General features: G+C 40.5%; 1 protein-coding gene across 6 annotated transcripts in view; it reads left to right on the plus strand.

The window, feature by feature from the left end:
• BBS9 (Bardet-Biedl syndrome 9) overlaps window positions 1-20,187 on the plus strand; it is a 220,530-nt gene that overhangs the window by 74,384 nt on the left and 125,959 nt on the right. For all 6 annotated transcript variants that reach the window (XM_080975779.1, XM_080975777.1, XM_080975778.1 and 3 more), the window contains exon 19: window positions 14,715-14,897. In XM_080975779.1, coding sequence (XP_080831905.1) covers window positions 14,715-14,897 — 183 coding nt within the window. The remainder of the gene's footprint in view (window positions 1-14,714; window positions 14,898-20,187) is intronic.

Genomic DNA, 20,187 nt, shown 5'->3' on the forward strand with positions numbered 1-20,187 from the left:
ATAGTGTTGTGTTCTCTTCAAATTACACTTGGTATGTTAGGAAACTAATTTTTCTGTGAAGAGTTTCTCTTTGAAGTTGCATGGCTAGGTCTTAAGTCTTGGGCATTTAAAAAATAACAAGTTGGTCTGACAAATTTAATATTGAGTTGTCACTTCATGAAAACCTGCTGTTGCTCTTGTAGCAGCTATATTACTTTACACGCCTAAGCAGGTTCTTAATTTGTTGTTTTACACCCAAGCATTCCTCTGTTCTTTTATTTTAGCTTAAAAGTACACATTTAATGCTTTGTAATTGCTAGGAAAATTAGCCATCAGTCCTTGTGCTAATTCACTCTTTCTGGTCTGAAATTGACTATTCTGGATGCTTTTGAAAATGAAAGGATAGTTTCTGTAAAAGGGACAATAACCCTGAATCAAGAGGAAAATATTTTTTCTCTGTGAAAATGTGGAAGTATAATGGAAGTAACATTGCTCTTTTGAACAACAGTTCTTACATGCAACATAAAAGCTAATTTCTCCATCAGCTTTGCCAAAATTAAATGGAGACTACTTTCCAAAATTTACAGAAGATTATTTTCAGAAGATACCAGTGTGCTGATGGATAAATTCACTTCTACTATCCCTCCTCCAATCTTTTCTATTACATTCTCAAACATTCTACGGCCGTAATAAATTATTATTATTATTATTGTAAACATTCTCTTACAACACTCTAAAAACAACAAAAACCAAGTCTGTCTTTAGCAGTCTGCAGCCATTTCCCATACATTATACATTTGATAAGTGGTTTTCAGTGTATTAGATTACTTGTATGATTTCTAATATGTTGTTGAGTCATGAAATTTATTTAAATTTATTTAAATAAGGAGTTTAAACAGAAATAAATATTTAAAATGGCAGTCTAAGGAAGTTGTTCTCATAATCTTAAGTAGGGAAATGTTGTATATTCCTTCTTCATGCTGAAAATCAATCTGGTGAGTCCTCAGATAACCACTTGACTTGGTTTAATGGACCCTGGATTTGCTTTCCCATTCAAGGCACCACAAGCAACAACAACAACAACACCTATCTTGCAGCTGTAGCCATTAAACCCAGCAAGCAATTTTGAATGCACCAGTAGTTCCTGCTTCTTTAGAGGAGCATGTTTTTCAAAGGCCCCCGTAAAGTTTTTGAGTTGGCATCCGTCTGTCACAGGAGACAATGGCGGAATGCGCCTTTGGTAAAGGTAAAGGGACCCCTGACAATTAAGTCCAGTCGCGAATGACTCTGGGGTTGTGGTGCTCATCTCGCTTTACAGGCGAAGGGAGCCAGTGTTTGTCTGCTCCGCAGACAGTTTTTCCAGGTCATGTGGCCAGCATGACTAAGCCGCTTCTGGCGAAACCAGAGCAGTGCATGGAAACGCCGTTTACCTTTCCACCGGAGCAGTACCTATTTATCTACTTGCACTTTGACGTGCTTTCGAACTGCTCCCTCCCCCCCAATTTTTTTTATTGATTTTCACAAAATTATAAACAAACAAACACATAAAACAAACAAACATAAATCATAACCTTATTAAAAATTACACTAATTAACATTGTTAAGTGACTTCCTCGCTTCCCCTTGGTTGAATTTCAATGCATATCCTTTTAACGGTTTTCCAAATCACAGTTCTTATAAAATTTAACTTGAACATTAACATCCTTAAATCTTTTCATTTTGAAATTAAACATATTAATTCATCACTTGACTTATATACAATCCTAAGCCAATTAAGTACAGTGGTACCTCTGATTATGTACTTAATTCGTTCCGGAGGTCCGTTCTTAACCTGAAACTGTTCTTAACCTGAAGCACCACTTTAGCTAATAGGGCCCCTCTGCTGCCGCGCCGCCGGAACACGATTTCTATTCTCATCCTGAAGCAAAGTTCTTAACCCGAGGTACTATTTCTGGGTTAACGGAGTCTGTAACCTGAAGCGTATGTAACCTGAAGCGTCTGCAACCTGAGGTACCACTGTATCTGCAAGCTGTTTCCAATTAATTTAACTTGACATGATGTGCTTTCGAACTGTTTGGTTGGCAGGAGCTGGGACAGAACAACGGGAGCTCAACCCGTCGCGGGGATTTGAACCGCCGACCTTTCAATCGGCAACCCCAAGCGGCACAGTGGTTTAACCCACAGTGCTACCCGTGTCCCTAGCATGCACCTTTGGAGGTGAAGTCAAACTGCTGGAAGGTTACAGTGCCTGCTGTGACAGTAGAGAGTAATATGGGAGAGACATGTTTGTTGTAGCCGGGGCAGATGAAGGTGTCTGGTTGTGCTCCTGCAGATGCACGATGGCATCTCTTCTCTCTGTCCTCCTCCCAGCAGTCATTCCTCCTCCGCTCACTGCTGTGGATGCACAACGTGACTGCCTGTCTCTAGGCACTGTGGTTGTCTGCAAGGGATTCTCCCACATGGCAGGGTTGATGTTGCATACTCATTCATTAAATCAGCCAAGACCCCAAAAAACATATAGCTAATTTCATGTGTTCAAAGGAGTGGTATCCATTGCTGCTGTTCCACTCAAGCAACAGATTCTCACTTGCACAATTGAAGTTCTCCCTACACTTATTTTCTCTCCAACGCCCTCCTTCAAAATCTGCTCTAGAGGGTTGAGGGAAACTCCAGAGCAGATTTGGAAATGTCTAGACAGAGAGACATGGGTGGTGCTGTGCTCTAAACCACAGAGCCTAGGGCTTGCTGATCAGAAGGTCAGCGGTTCGAATCCCCGTGACAGGGTGAGCTCCTGTTGTACGGTTCCTGCTCCTGCCAACCTAACAGTTTGAAAGCACATCAAAGTGCAAGTAGATAAATAGGTACCACTCCGGTGAGAAGGTAAGCAGAGTTTCGCCAGACGTGGCTTAGTCATGCTGGCCACATGACCTGGAAAAACTGTCTGCGGACAAACTCCGGCTCCCTCGGCCAGTAAAGCAAGATGAGCGTCGCAACCCCAGAGTCATCCACGACTGGACTTAATGGTCAGTCTGGTGTAGTGGTTAAGAGCGGTAGACTCGTAATCTGAGGAACTGGGTTCGCGTCTCCGCTCCTCCACATGCAGCTGCTGGGTGACCTTGGGCTAGTCACACTTCTTTGAAGTCTCTCAGTCCCACTCACCTCACAGAGTGTTTGTTGTGGGGAAGGAAGGGAAAGGAGAATGTTAGCCACTTTGAGACTCCTTCAGGTAGTGATAAAGCGGGATATCAAATCCAAACTTTTCTTCTTCTTACCTTTACCTTTAGGGAGAGGGTAGGTAGGGAAAGTCCTGTTGCTCAAGCAGAACTCGGCCCACACAGCATGGGATACAACCCTTTATCCCCTTTACTGTTGTAGTGTTTTAAGAGAGAGAGAGAGGGGTCTTGGAAGTTCTAAAGGTTTTTTTTTTAATTTATTGCAGTGTTGAGTTCTTACTGGAAAATGAAATAAAACATATGCACTCTCTAAATTATATTATTTCTAGTTTGGCTAAAGAAAAGACCTGAGGTTTCAACTGCAGGGATTGCACACAGGATATATTGGAAATACTTCAAAACAATAATTAAGGACTAAAATCAACTGTGGATAGAGTAAAAATATTTACAAAACATATCTATTCCTAAAATATCTGCCTGGTCTTGCTAATTTGTTCACCATGTACCTTGGTTTTGAAACTTAACACAAGGTAGTAACTACATTTCTATATGCATATATACTTTCTATATAAATTTCAAAAGCACATAATCGGACAGATTCTTATTACTTGTAGCCAAGGCCTTTACAACAGAAATAAAACTAAAAATATGGAAATAAATCAAATCATCCCCTTGACTGTCAACATTGCATACCCTCCAACATTCCTCAGATGAAAATAGGGACATTTTTTACTCCCTGCCCTAACAGGACCCTCCTTGAAACACCATTTTTGGTGCCCCCTTACAGAGCATTTCCTATCAGAAGAAGGGCAGGTGCCATCACCACTACACCAATGGGACACAGGACACATGCCCTCCACTGTCCTGAGAAAATCCCTTAACCCCAATTTTATTTCATTCCTTGGTAGATTTACAAAAAGAAAAACACACACCAATAGATAAATTTTAGAAAGGGGCACGATCAGAAGACGCAAACTCACAAAGCATTTTTCATTTACAAACCAAGACTCCCCTGTGCTCTCCTTTGATTTTATAAAAAAACAACAACAACAAGAGTCCACTGTGCTCTCTCTTTCTTCCGGATCAGGGCAGCCCTCCCCTCTGACTCTGCCCATCAGAGCTGGCGTGTCATGCTGGGCTGGGCCTTGGCAGCGTCTCCTCCTCCTCTCCTGCTCTCCAGAAGCTGCTATGAGCTGGCTAAGGGAGGAGGCTGGCAGCGGAAGCCATAGAGAGGACATGGAGAGGCAATGGGAAGCTCCCTCGCCATCACCGCCACTGCCATTGCTCGGAACAAGCGCCAGCTCATCCCCCTCCCTGAGCTCAGTGGCAGCGGTGCTGGTGGGAAAATAGGGACATCCTGGGATCAAATCAGAAGCCTGGATGGCGTCCGCAATTCTGGGATTGTCTCTGGAAAATCGGGACACTTGGAGGGTATGATATTGTTTAGGTACAAAAAAAGGAGCCATTAACTTTCTCACGACCAGCACAGACAATGTTACCAAACTTGTCTAAATCAGTCCACATCCATTTAAATTGCTCCAATTGCCCTTCTGGGAAATTCTGAAAAGACAGGAACCAATGTCTAGGTGGGCTATATAAAGGGCAATATAGAATATAATGCAGAAAGATTGTATTCAGTCTGGTCTGGTTTGCACATGCAGAGAGGTGATTTTACTGGCCTCTTAAAATATTTACTGGCTAGATATTCTTTGGGCATATTTTAAAATCTCATCTGGATAAGTCCATGTCTAACAGGAAACAAATTTAATTGCCACATATAAGCTTCCCTTTTGTGATCAGATTTAATTTGAAGATACAAAACGGAGGACTTGCAATTCTTAGGCCAACTGTAGCCTTACTGGTAATTATCTTTGTCTAACATAGGCAACCATTCATAGAAAGTGTGCAAGTTGAGTACCGTGATCTACTCAAATGGTTAACTATAGAAAGTAGTCTGGAAATGGTCTTAACAAAAGAAACTGGCTTGAAATACGTAGCAAATTATATTTATGACCCTATGCAGAGCCAACTACAAATAAATCATCAGAGTATATCATACAGGGCAGATTTTCAAGTTCCACCAAGTTGGAAACTTTGGAAATGTATTAACCCAACAATCAAGCCGGAGTATTTGTCACATCTTTTGGGTCAATAGCTTTGTTTAGTTTTCTGGTACATCAAAAAATATGTGTTTTGTTACACATCAGACACATTTATTGGTCAATCCACTGTGCACTAGAGGTTGCAAAGTTACCTTATTTATTTTATCCATCCTTGGCCAAACCAAATATATTGAATTTAACTAGACTGTGTAATTAATTTAAGCTATATGGAAGTACAGTCTTTTAATTAAATATAATTTGAACACTTTGTCTTGTTCTAGAATGAAATTAAGTCTCATTTGAAAGCTAATATTGGCTAAAATAATGTAAAACATTTGTTAATAATTTGGAAAAATAGTTTTCTTAGGAAGTCAGCCTATACCTTTACTCCTTCATCTTCATTTATATCATATTTTTTAAATAAGAAAAACACAAATGTGTAAGCACACAATATAGTGAACAAAAGAATATTTTAACTGATTTAAAGTATAACTAAAGTTTTGTCTTAGATTTTTCTTCAGTTTTAAGCCTAGCTCCCCATTTTCAACGGAGAAAATGGCTGAGCTTATTGTTCCATCCCAATAATTAAAAACCAGCAATATTTACTAATAGTAAATTAATAGTTTGCATCAATAGTTTGGTAACTTCATGCATTAAATAAATATTTGAAAGGAAAATCAATATTGGAAAAATTGCCCTTGATTCTAAGCTGGTCATCCCTATTTTTATGATGACCATACACATAAAAGCTTATCTAAGAAACCTTTAAATCCTCTGTTTAGTAGTTACAATTATTCCTGGTAATGCCAAACTTCAGTGATCATCTGATCACTTAGGTTTGGAAGCAAAACAAGGCCACCCAAAACCAAGGTAGTTATTTCTACAAAGGGAGGGGATTCCTTAGGTTCACGGAAGTATCTTAGTTGAATTTAAAAACAGAATAGCCTCAAAATTACCTAATGAAGACATGTGAGAGTCTAGGATCTACTGAATGTTAAAAACAGTTGAGCCACAGAATGTTAGGGTATCAGAGGGAGACACAATCACAAGGCTAAAAAATACATGAGTCTTCAGAGTGCACATAGCATTGTTATTGGTTGAAAAATACATTTAAAATATACAGATGGCTATCTTTATAGTTCGTTTGCCTTTTGCTGAAGTGCTACAAATCATGTCATACAAATTAATGTTTTTTAAAACTACACATTGAAAACATGGAATTCATCTGCTTAAAAGTCTTGCTGGTTCTTGAAACAGAGACTCAGCGGGAATAGGTTTTGGTGCGATTTGCTTTGTTTGCATACATATGTTGAAAACTTAAATAAGCCTAGCGTGAAGAGGATTTGGCACTCAAAACTTAGGAGGCTTGGCTGGTTACAAGAAGGAAGCCAGTGGAGGAAAAAGAAAACTCAGGTCTAGGTGGCTGCCTACGTTGCAGGCATACACAAATGTGTGTTTTATCTAACTAAGCCTGTCATACCAATTCCACTTACCTGAGAATAAATCAGTAGGACAGGGTAAGAATCGTATCGTAAGGAGTTTACAGCGTTTTCATGTTCAGATAAATACTTTGCAAAGCATTATGAAATACATAATGTTGTATACGAATGAAGTAGCCCTCTGCTCTAGTTTAAATGTCTTTATTAAATGTGGCAACATAAATACAGACATAGCTAGGGTTACAGACGCTTCAGGTTGCGTTTTTTTGGGTTATGGACCCGCCAAAAACTGGAAGTACCGGAACGGGTTGCTTCCGGGTTTTGGTGGCCGCGTATGCGCAGAAGCGCTAAATCGCGCTTTGTGCATGCGCAGAAGTGTCAAATGGCAACCCGCGCATGTGCAGACGCGCCGCTGCGGGTTGCAAACGTGCATCCCGCACGGATCCTGTTCGCAACCCGAGCGTCCACTGTATTGCAAAAAGAAAAGGTGTCAGCAAAACACCCATAAACCTGGAGTTGAATATGCATTCTCCATCTTCCTTCTCTTCAGTTTGTTCTTTGATTATTGTTGCAGTCAAGTGCTCCGTATTCAAGGAGTATTTGTTTCCAGCAAAACAAACTGCTTTGCTGCAGCCTGATTATGTGGGATCTCCTCCTCCTCCTCCTCCTAGGTGATATCATTCTTCCTTGTCTGAGGCCAAGAAGATGTGCCAGCATAGTGAGCAGATAGTTTTGCTGTCACCAGAGAGAGAAAAATATGTTATAGATAATGAAAACACCCCCCCCCACACACACCAGTGGTATGGCTCCCATATGTTCAAATGGGTTAGTTGAGTAGGTTCTTAATTTTGTAGAGTGGTCTGACTGTCCTTTTTTTTTTTTTTTTTTTTTGATGCAGTGTTAAAGAACCAATGAAACTCTAAAAATAGAGTGGTTGAAATAGAAAAACCGTACATTGTCTTTTCATTGATAAGGAGAGTTACATATAGTAAAATTCTAAAAATTCCCCCCTACTTGGAACACATAGCCTGTATGAGGCAAGCCATGCTGTGTATTGATGTTTTGTTTACATCAGTCTAACTGAAATCTCATTCTTTGTTCAGACATAATCCAGAGCATGGGTAGGAAAACTAAGGCCCTGGGCTTGGCTCTAGGCAATGGGTATTGGGTGCACTGTTTTACAGTGGTTCTTTTTCCTGCCTACAGGGTCGTGTTCAAAAAGTAGCTCTGGGACACTCTGATTATAGTCAGAGTAGACCTATTGAAATGAAAAGACATGCTTATTCATTTTAGTTGGTCTACTCGGAGTAAATCTTAGTTGAATAGGTTGTTCAACACCTGTATGAAGCCATTGGGAGAGGTCAGTAGGAGTTTGGGGGAAAAGTGTGCCGATTACGTGCAGCTCTGTGTATAATCTGGACCATTGTCTGGGCACAATGGACGGCTGGATTGTTGAGGTCCAATAAACTAAGCTTGGACCCTGGGAGGACAAAGGGTGGGTGGTTCCATGTCTTTGAGACGCTGACCAGTCACCTATTCTGTATTAGGTTCCTCTCCCTCTGAAAGAACAGGTTTAGGGGTGCTCCTGGATCCATTTTTGTCACTGGAGGCTCAGGAGGCCTCAGGCTAGGACTAGGGTGCCTTTTACCAGCCATGGCTGGCACACCAACCGAGCAATGGGGACATTCTGGCCACTATGACTTATGCATTGCTAACCTCAACACTCCATTATACCAGTGTGCTGTACCCTTGCACCTGGTCCAGAAGCTCCAGTTCTGATTTTTTTAGTTAGCTTCTACAGTGATGCCTCAGGTTAAGTACTTAATTCGTTCCAGAGGTCCGTTCTTAACCTGAAACTGTTCTTAACCTGAAGCACCACTTTAGCTAATGGGGCCTCCTGCTGCTGCCGCACTGCCGGAGTATGATTTCTGTTCTCATCCTGAAGCAAAGTTCTTAACCTGAAGCATTATTTCTGGGTTAGCGGAGTCTGTAACCTGAGGCGTATATAACCTGAAGCGTATGTAACCCGAGGTACCACTGTAATTGATTTTACAGTGGTGCCTCGCAAGACGAAAAGAATCCGTTCTGCGAGTCTCTTCGTCTTGCGGGTTTTTTCGTCTTGCGAAGCAAGCCCATTAGAGGTTTAGCGGCTTAGCGCTACAGTATTAGCGGCTTAGCCGGCTTAAAGATCAGCTGATAAGCGGCTTAACGATCAGCTGATAAGCGGCTTAAAGATCAGCTGATAAGCGGCTTAACGATCAGCTGATAAGCGGCTTAGCATCAGCTGTTAAGCGGCTTAAAGATCAGCTGATAAGCGGCTTAGCATCAGCTGTTAAGCGGCTTAAAGATCAGCTGATAAGCGGCTTAGCCATCAGCTGATAAGCGGTTTAGCGGCTTGGGAAAAAGGGGGGGGGAAGGAAAAAACCCCCGCAGGAACTCGCAAGACATTTTCGTCTTGCGAAGCAAGCACATAGGAAATTCGTTTTGCGAAGCACCTCCAAAACGGAAAACCCTTTCGTCTAGCGGGTTTTCCGTCTTGCGAGGCATTCGTCTTGCGGGGCACCACTGTACCTCTATTGTATTTGTTGAGTTTGCTGTGTGTTGCTTAAAGACTGTTGCAATTCAGCAGTACAGTACGATCACATCTTACGCAGAGGTTTGGTTCCAAGGGTTCCACGTATACATGAAAATCATGTATACCCAAACCCTTGGCGCCACCTTGCAGCTAGCAGGTGAGGAATGGGAGAAAGAGTGACCTTGCTTCCCAAGCAAGGCAGAGAGTTTAAAAGCTCTTTTCACACAGGCTCACCAAAGCCACCGTTGTAAAATAATAAATATACAAATGAACAAAACTATGCACTGTGTGAAGGAGGGCTTCCATTCATCCTTCTTTACGCAGAATCAAGAATCCAACTGGGCTAATTCCTCTTTCATTTTTCAACTTCTGAAATATCAATATATCTGCAAGGTTAAGGAAAATATAGCATGCAAGCCAGAATTCCGAACAGAATTTTCAAATATATCCATAATTTGATCTAGACATCAAGAGGTCAAAAAAAGTTTAATATACTGAGCATTTTTGGATCAAACATTGTTGGTGTTAGTATTAGGGGGTGAAGTTGATGAAGTCCTGAGGGGTTTTATATATAAAAAAAACTTCTGAAGTTAAGCCATGCCAGCAGCAATGTGAAATGTTAATAGGCCAATTTAATGCATAACCTTGATGAAGACGGCAATTTTTTTCTTGAATTGTGTCTCCGTTTATTTATTTATTTATTTTATAAGGGTCTCCCTTTTATATATATATATATATATATATATATATATATATATATATATAATATAAAACATGCTGGCATCTGCTTTACTGTAGACAAGTTTATATGGGCAAGTTGAGAATTTGGTCAGCCAGAAAAGTATATACAAAAAAGTTATAAATGGCAAGTAAATTTTGATTGGCTTAAAAAAAAGCCCAAATAGGCTGCCTGTTTCACTGTCTCTTTGATCTTTGTATTGCTGACAATGTTCCCCTCATAGATTACTCTTGAGAAACATTTTCAGTTCTTTCTTTCATTTAAACGATTTTGCAACTTAAGGTAAAACAAAGGAAATTCAATGAGTAGACAACTAAAGTCCTTTTGTTTGGATTGATGGACACTGTGCAACAACCATCATAGCTAGAGCAAAGTCAGATGTTACGCTTTCTTGTTATAAAAGCTGCCTTATGACTGAAACAGAGAAAAAGAAAACGCTGGGCCAAGGAACGGACATCTGCATTGTTCTTGTGAAATTGTACAGAAGTTTCAAGCTGTAGAGTTATTCATGTAAATTGCAGGAGAAAAACGTTGGGGATAATTGTTTATAAAGCAATAATTCCTAAATGTTAATTTGGGGCAAATTAAAAGCAGTGATCCTTTACATATTTACTTCACAAATATTGGGAAAGTCATTGCCTAGTTGTACAGCAGGGCTTTGTTTTAAATTACGTTGTAAAAGTCTCTGGATAATTAAATAATATAAAATTCACCAGGTGTAAGTCTTAATCTCCTGGGCTGAGCCACATCACATGTATTGGACATGGGTGTGAGCATCTGACAGGTACCCAGCTCTCCTCTTGAGCTTGACCTCTATATCAAATTTTAAGGGTAAGGAGAAGAAAAATGCAGGAATATTGGTTTGTTTTACTTTCCAAGTAGTTTTACTTAGAGTTGACCCACTGAAATTAATGGGCCTAAGTTAGTCATGTCCATTAATTTCAGTGGGTCTTCTCTGCATATGATTAACATCGTATAAAACCAAATGTAAGAGAAATCACAATGGAAGTTAGACACAATTCTTTGTGTTCAAATACTGTATCACATTGATTCACTAGATCAGGCATCCCCAAACTCGGCCCTCCAGATGTTTTTGGGACTACAACTCCCATCATCCCTAGCTAACAGGACCAGTGGTCAGGGATGATGGGAATTGTAGTCCCAAAACATCTGGAGGGCCGAGTTTGGGGATGCCTGCACTAGATAACCCTAAGCAAGACACTGTTTCTCAGCTAAACAACTGTGACCTACCTTTGCAGGAGTGTCGTAAAGATTATTGACATCATGTATGTGAAACACTCATGAATACTAAGCAGCAGAATTACAATACTTTGATGCAACTATGTTCACATGCTGTAGAATTCATTTACATGAGTAATTCTGGCACATTTACAAGTTTGGGATTGATTTTGCTCTGATTTTTATGAGTTGGAGACTTCCTTCCCCTTTAGCGCAATTTGCTGAGGCTCTACCTCACTATTTGGCTTGAGTACATACAGTATTTGGACGTAGAGCTCTTATGCTCTTTATTTTATTTGGAAGTAATAGTTTTTCGTAATGCTTATCAAGATTTCTTTGTTGCTTAAGTATATATTTACCTCTGCAGTAATTTGTGAATACAGTGGGAACATGCACACTCCTTTATGAAGCATCTGTGGAAGCAAGCAGTGCTCATGTTCATTTAGTAGTTTTAATGGGATTTTTGTTAATTTTATTGTTAGGTTTGTTTTTTTACTTCGGAGGGAAAAAGCAAGATATAAATTTTAGTATAAGTAATTAAAGGTAAAGGTAAAGGGACCCCTGACCATTAGGTTCAGTCGTGGCTGACTCTGGGGTTGCAGCGCTCATCACACTTTATTGGCCGAGGGAGCCACAGCGTACAGCTTCCGGGTCATGTGGCCAGCATGACTAAGCCACTTCTGGAGAACCAGAGCAGCGCACGGAAATGCCATTTACCTTACCGCCTGAGCACTTTGACATGCTTTCGAACTGCAGGAGCAGGGACCGAGCAACGGGAGCTCACCCCGTCGCGGGGATTCAAACCGCTGACCTTCCGATCGGCAAGTCCTAGGCTCTGTGTTTTAACCCACAGCGGACACCTGGATATTTACATTGCTGTTAAATCAATATTTAATATTTGCCAAACAGAGGTATAATCTTTTAAACATACATACATACATACATACATACATACATACATATTGTGTTAGCTGCTGGTTTACAGTCAAATACTCCCGCAGGGCCATTGAGCAAATCAGTTTTGACAGAGCCATCTTAATTGTCCCTCCTTACCTGCAGAACAGGGGTCAGCACCTAAGGCCCATGGGTCGGAAGTGGCCCACAGAGGTCGTTTGACTGGCCCCCGAGCCGCCCCCGAACTGAGCCGCCCCCTAATGTGCTGTACTAAACTGGCGCAGCGTGGTGCGGGGACTCGCTTCTGCGGCACCGGAAATTGCGTCTGTGCATGCGCAGATGCTGAAAATCACAGGTGCGCACGATCCAGCCCACGCAGGGATCTCCGTGGGACCGATCCTGCCCAGGCAAGATAAACCTTGCTGACCCCTGCTGTAGAAGTTCGAAGGAGCTTCAGCTTCAAGCTTAATCAGTTAATCCATCCATGACAAAGGAAATGTTCATGGCTGCCCCATTCATTGACAGCTCCTATCCGCTCAATTTTATTTTCTGTAAAAATGTGTACCCTGTTCTTTTGGTGTCTATGCACCACTGAGAGAGACTGGCAACGGTTAAAACCAACCAAAAAATAATATGCAATTCCTAAAGACAAACAAGCAATATAATAAAAACAGACAAGTGTCCGTCCGTCCCCCAGCACTGAGAAGCCTACCAGCTTCTACCTTCTACCAAGGACAGTTAAGGTAGAAAGGTAGTAAAATGAAACAAACAAACAAACAAACAAACAAACAAACAAACAAACAAACAAACTATGTATCTCCACTAGAGGGTAGTATGGGTTTAAGAGCTCAGACAAAAGAATTAATATACTATTGGTACAGGTTTTAAGAGTTCAGCCAACACACACCAACTGGCAAAATAGCTAGCAGCTAACTACCTGGTCTGATCTCATTGGGTTCCAAGCTAAGGGAAGCAAAATAACCTGATATTGCAGGGGGTTGGACTAGATGTCCCTTGCGGTTCCTTCCAACACTCCAATTCCATGATAACATTGCGCCACACCATTCCCTCACCCAGAAATGCACTCTCTCATTGGTCATGCCCCGTTTTAGCTCCAAGATGGAACTCAAAACCGGACCTAACAATCAGTGGACCATTCACAGCAATAGTCCTAATAACACCACAAATTTCCTGCACGCACCACAGTACAACCCTAAAGAGTGTTGCCATTTGGGACTCTCTTGCCTCTGGTCGTTATCTAGGGCTAAATAATGCTCATCACCACCACACAGCCAACAAACATATCAGATGAGGACTGAGCACATGACACCACTTGCAGGAGAAGAAAATAATTGCAGCCCAGATGCAGGTGCTCTTAATGGACAGACAGAAATGAAAGCAGGACTTAAGGAGGCAGAACTTTTTGCATTCATCTCTTCTATAGCTGCTGTCCAGCTGCTCCCTTGGGGGCAAGGAACTTTCCTTGAGGTGCTCACCAAGTTAGAAATAGGAATGAAGAAACTAACCCTACTTCCTGGTGAGAGAAACAGCCCTACTCCAAATACGGGCTGGATCTGCTGGCTGCTAGTGGGCAGATTGAAACAAAATGGGTGGGGAGGCTCAAGATGTTAACAGTCTCATTTCACTTCATAAAAATTGTTAACTAAATTGCTTTCTAAACATTGCACCTCAATAATCAATATGTTGCACACATGGAGTTCCATAGTCTATAACCTTCCTGTAAGATAAACAACAGTAGGTTTTCTGTTTCAGTTTTACCTCATAGCCATGTCTAGGAAGTGGAACCAGAACAAGAACATTTTCAATGATTAAAGTCCCACTTCCCTTGGTTCTCTTTCCGATTGCGTTTTTCCACTGATGTCCTGAGTATATGAATGGGATAAAATAGTCTGCCAGTTTTATAAAAAGAAAAGAGCTGGCGTTTTGCTTCAGCACACCTTAAATTTCCTTTTCAAAATCTTTGCATGCCAGTAGCCATTCTTGTGCTATAAACATCAGTGAACTGATGAAATGCCAAAAATATCTACAGTTTTGTATAAACCAATATGTGTATAAATAGACTTAGTGAAAATGTTATGATAAACAGGATTAATTCTTTCTGTGCAGAAGAAATTGAGATGATAACCTAATTGACAAATAAATGACATGCTGTGGAAATTACTCCAGAGGGGATACTGTTTACACAGGGATTACCATCAGAGGTGGTATTTAAAACGAGTGTTTACAATTTGTTAAAGGCTATTATGTTACATAATGTACTGAAGATCAATCTTAGGGATACCATACTATATTGTATACATCTGGACAATGCAGGTTCTCTTGTATGTTGATTGTACTAATAGATTAATCACAGTACCATATGGATTTTAAATTCTATCTCACTTACAAGAAGATGGCAAATAATAACTCAAAACTCTATCTGGCTTATGTTTTTGGAAAGCAAAGTTCATCAGGTTCTTCTAAAGAAAACTCAGAGTTAGCCAAATGTAATGTTAGCAGTGAGTGCTTGAGAATAGTAAAAGTATACCTAACAGAAGTTTGTAATTCTTGCAGGTAATAGCTCTAGCAGATGCAGCTGGAAAAAATGAAGCCAATATGTTCCAGGCGTTCACAAAGTTAAAAAGTGCCACCCAACTTGTAATTCTGCTGATTAGCCTGTGGCAGAAACTGAGTGCTGAACAAGTTTCTATTCTACAAGCTACATTTTTGCCATTAACACAGGATACTCAAGAGCTGGTAAGAATCTACTAGGTTTTGTAAAAATGTGGACAAGTATTAAATCTATAGTTATCATGCGTTTCCCAGCATGTTCTGTTAACAGTTTTATTTTTTTCTTTCCACTAACTTTTTTGCTTTTGTTTTGATTTAAGGTGGGGAGTGGCAGGGGAAAAGACATATTTTTCAAGTGTCTTGCTGATCCATACTAAATAAATTTCTACTATATTTTTAGCATACAAATTAGTCTTTCCAGCTGGAAGTTTTCTTTGGGTTAAGTGTATCTGTATCAGGGTGGCCCTGTCGTTACGTAAACTGCAATAGACTGCTTCATGCAATAGATCCGGGCTGCTGTTAAAGAGCAGAACATTCCCATTTACGTTAGCTTATTTGGAGAGGGTGCCATTTGGAATTTCATCCTGAAGCATCCAAATGTTTTGAGTCAACTTTGACATATCAAACCATTTCCTAAAGATGTCTGTTCTGTCCCATGAGTACCAAGGTCAGTTCCTTCATCTGGAGACAGCACCTCTGTTTGGTAAAAAGACAGGGTCAGCTGTTGAACTCATTGGCAAGGATGAGCTTCCTGTCTTTTGGATGCAGTATTTGTTTCTTGCAGACCTCCCTGGAATTCTACATTCTGTATTTAAGATGGCCTTAACACGTTTTTTATTTATTTTATTCTTCTTATACTTTACTTTTTAAAAAAGAAGAAGAGCTACTTCCCTTACTCTTCTCACTGATCTAATCAGGTTTCAGGAAGGGAATATAGGTAATTAATTATTATTGGTAGGGTTTGTCCCTAACCTGGAAAATAAAATGGTCTTCTCTAAGCTCCTGAAGAATAGCAAATAAGGCAACAGAAGAGCCTCCCTGTGAATGGGGGCAGCTGGAAGAGGGTCTCTGAAGAAAACCAGTGTGCACAGGCAGGTTGATGTGGACGTAGTTAGGATTGACATCAGCCCACAAAGAATTCACAAAGTACTGGTAATTCAGGTCGTCGTCCTTTGCATCCAAGGAGTGACAGTGTATCCTTACCTGAACATAATCTGATTTAGTCCTTAAACAAGGTGCTGGGGTGTGAGCAGCATTCTAGGATGAGCCAGGAGCCAGGAGTTGGGATTGAAGAGCAGTCAGGATTAAACAGCAATTGAGATCAGAGGGCAAATCAAAAGGCAGCACTTGAGAACAAGCTAGAAGTCAGGGTGAAAGAGCTAGACCCAGAAACACACAATATGCAAGAGCTCAGGCAGGCCTTGTTGCGCAAGCAAATTTCCACTGAGATTGGAAGTCATGTTATATTTCTTGCTGTCTAGGAACAGTCAATGGCAAGCCTGGGTGGGTTAGTGAAGGCTATTCACTGAGAAGCTGTAGTAACATTCCTTGGTCACATGGCATAGTGATCAGCAGTGCCTGATGAGGTGCAAATAATCAGATATCTGGGGGAGTTAGACTTCAACATATACATTAGATTAGTGCTCTTCACTTATTACAAATGCCTCAAACATGGGAGTTTTTCTAGATACTGGATATTAATGTCCAGCTAGCATGTTTCATCTTCAGGCTGGAATCAGCAAGGATAGGATGCCTGAAGACAACAAGACCAATAACAGGTTTTTCAGGACCCTGGAGAGAGCCCAGGGAGCAGACCACTTGTTTGAGAGTGCTTCTTCTCAACAGAACCCTTTCATCCCTTGGCCTGACTACATTTCTCAGTCTCCACCTTCATGATGAGAAGTGTGGAGTCCTGTAGAGAGAATCCCTTGTCCTGGAGCCTAAGCACGATTATAATCCCTCAATGAGTTCACATAGACATACTGCCTGGGCTGGCACACTGATTCCGCGGTCTGTGAAGCAAATATCTATGCAGAATATTATGCCGCTTATCTGGGCAAATGCCTATCTAGAGCATCTTACAGTCAAAAACTGCTAAAGATAACAATCACAGTAATACAAACATTTGAAACTTTAAACTATCAAATACATATATTTTTTAACTTAGCTGGTAAAAAAATAATAATTCGGACCATCAGCCAGCTAACAAGTATCACGCCTGCAAGTCCAACAGAAAAAGGTAGATCTTTAGGCCTTCTAAAAAGCCTGCAATGTTGAGATTTGATGCATATCCAGTGAAATTCCATAGCTGTGGGTTTGTTTCAGAGAAGGCACTCTCCTCTGTGTTTCACATGCACCCATAAAAATATGATGCATGAAAAAGGTCACCAGAAATTATGCTAATGTGCACACTGTATATCTACCTATAACCTACCTATAACCTATGTGCACAGTGTCACAGGTTTCACTGTGGTTCATTTGGTTGTAAAAAGTTCAGTTCTTTTGTCCACTGTTGCTCTAGAAGCCAGGTGAACTGGATCTGAAAAAGGCTGGGATTTCTCAGATATCTGGAGTGGAATGGTTCTGAATGGTTAAACTTGTAGGTTTTTTTAATAAATCATACAATCTGCTTGGCCTTCTCTTAATGTAATGCTTTGAGACGTTTTCTAGTAACAACATGGGGAAATCTGTTTGATGCCTTAAGACAAGAGGTGCAATTTTAGTACTTGCCCTTCTGTGGCCCCTTTATACATATATCCCACAATATGCAATGTCACATTCCAGGACATCATATATAAGTGGTGTGATGTGCTAAACTGAAAACCTGAAATTGGAGCAAAAAACCCCAAAATAATAAAATAACTCCCCCACTTGGATGCTGCAATAATTCCATACAGAAGTTATAGTACCAGAGAAATCTTAATGTAATTTAAAGAGAAGGGCGTTTCTGGTTTGTAAGGGGATGCTTTTGACATTCCATCAATGTTTTCAGAATGGCTTCTAGCTTGTGTTCAGATTTACCCCATGCAGTTGAGTGGCACTGTGGTCGGAGAGGGGATTCCAGTGATTTGTATTTTACTCTTTATTCAGTTTTACATCATGAGATTGGCTGTATGTTGTAGTAGAATTTTATTTGGTGTAGAATGGCTTTTTATAACATTCTGTATGCTTTAAGCTGTAGAGAATTACTATCTTCTGCCTAACACAAATAGCATCCTATCACATGGGTATCTGCTTAAATCAGAAACATGGCTTCTTGTTTTCTGGACATTTATTTGACATATGATTGATTCAGAGTTTAATTTGTATGGTTAAGCATCCTTTATTTGTATGTTTTCATATGCAACAACACAGTTTTGCATTCCTTCGGTAAAGGATTTTAGCATATTGGGGGGTAAGTTGCTGTGAAGCTGTCATGCGTTCTGTTGTTTATCCAAGCAGGTTAGTGATAGAGAAATCTTTCTTAACACCAAAATAATTAATTTGTGTCTACAGTCACAGTTGACCTTCGATGGTGTTAATTAGATAGGGAAGCTTAGTTTTGAAGCTTAAAGCTGACACAAAGTGGCAAGAGTCTCTAGTCCTATCTTCCCTGCCATCACAGTAGACCTTTAGGAGACAGTAGCCATTTCTTAAGCATAGACAAAGCAATCTTCTCTTTAATACCGTTGACAAAATTTGCCCCATCACTGATCCAGAGACCTTCGGACAACTTAGATTTTGCTTACAATTTTGTTTGCCTATTTTTAATTTAATGTTTTTGTCTCTTAAAACCATATTCTTATCTTCAAACTAAATAATACAAATTATTGTCTTGGCATTTATATTTTTACCTTCTGTTGCCCTACAATCAATTTCACTGGGTTGATATAATGTGAAGGGTACTTTTTGAATTCAGCTTCCTTGTCATATACATTATGTGCTGTTTTGCACAGAACAACATGCAGAAGAAAATGAAGCTTCTCCCCCCCCAACCCAGTAAATGAAAATATTTGTAATTTTTATTTTCTATCAGACAGAAACAGAATTAACCACAGTTGGCACTTGTGAACTCTGTCTTTTTTGTGTTATTTCCACTAAGACCTGATGTGGAAGCCAAAAGATTTATCAGTTTTTTCATGGTTTACAGGCTTTAAATGGAGAGGTGCCTAGAGAGCAATTTCACTTACATGGAACACTTCTCATTCACCATCTTTCAGAGTTAGCTCACTTGCGCCTAGTGCAAATGTAACATTTCCTGATGGTTTAACCATGACTGAGAAATTGGTCTAAAATATTTTAGTAATATAATTGTGTAGCCATTTGGGTATGCAGTATTATAATACAATTGGTGTTCTACAGTGTGACCTTGCACATGGTTACTCGAAAGTAACATCCATTGATGCTTACTTCCAGGTAAGCAGGTAATTTTTGCTTTAACAAGGTTTATCTTGTGAGTATGAACTCACTGCATTTCCATTCAACTTCATACATCTAATTAAGTAGGCTTCTGCTTATGAAAACTCATGCCAAAGTAAATTAGTAAATTCATGCCAAAATAAGCCAGTTAGCTTCATCTGGGAGATTCCGCTCTTGGCATGACATTTTAGCACAGAACTAGAAGAATGGGATCTGCAAACTAGAAATATAATTCCAGAAGAGGAAAGGACCATGCTGTGTGGGTTTTGTGCATCCTATTTTTAATTTTTGTTCCTGCATAAAAGCACTTGTATCTTTAGTACAAAGTAACTGATCTAAGAATTTGGACTGTAGTTGCTGAAATGGTTAGGCCTTTGCCTCTTCCTAGTAGAACTAACTAAATTCTTTAACTCAGTACTTACAAAATGCATGTGACAGCCTCCACACTGAGTCCTGTGCTGCTGGAATCCAGTGACAACAGAGTGTAGCCCCCTGTATGTATGCCTGTCCTTTCCCTACTTAATAACTTGCTGCCACCAGATAATGGGGTATTTTTTCTACAAAGTTGCCCTCTTTCAATCAGCCTAAAACTTCCCTGGGTAGACCGTAACAGGTTTATGAAATCCAGTCTAAAGTTTGTTGTTGTTTAGTCGTGTCCGACTCTTCGTGACCCCACGGACCACGCCTGTCTTCCACTGCGTCCCTCAGTGTCGTCAAATTCATGTTGGTAGCTTCGAGAACACTGTCCAACCATCTTGTCCTCTGTCGTCCCCTTCTCCTTGTGCCCTCAGTCTTTCCCAGCATCAGGGTCTTTTCCAGGGAGTCTTCTCTTCTCATGAGGTGGCCAAAGTATTGGAGCCTCAGCTTCAGGATCTGCCTCCATAGCCAAAGATGTGGTGATGGCTGCTCTGGCACAAGCAGAACCAACCTACTCATAAGAGTGTCTGTTTGATTGGGAAGGCAAGTGTGTGAATGACTGCGCCCGTCCAACTCTTCAAAAGGGGTGTGAAGGGGATGCGTCAAGTTTTGGGACATCATCTTAGCTTCTGCTTAGCATGTATCCTAGAGCTGTGACTTC

The sequence above is a fragment of the Podarcis pityusensis genome (genome assembly GCF_964106645.2).
Source record: "Podarcis pityusensis genome assembly, chromosome: 12".
NCBI lineage: Eukaryota > Metazoa > Chordata > Lepidosauria > Squamata > Lacertidae > Podarcis > Podarcis pityusensis.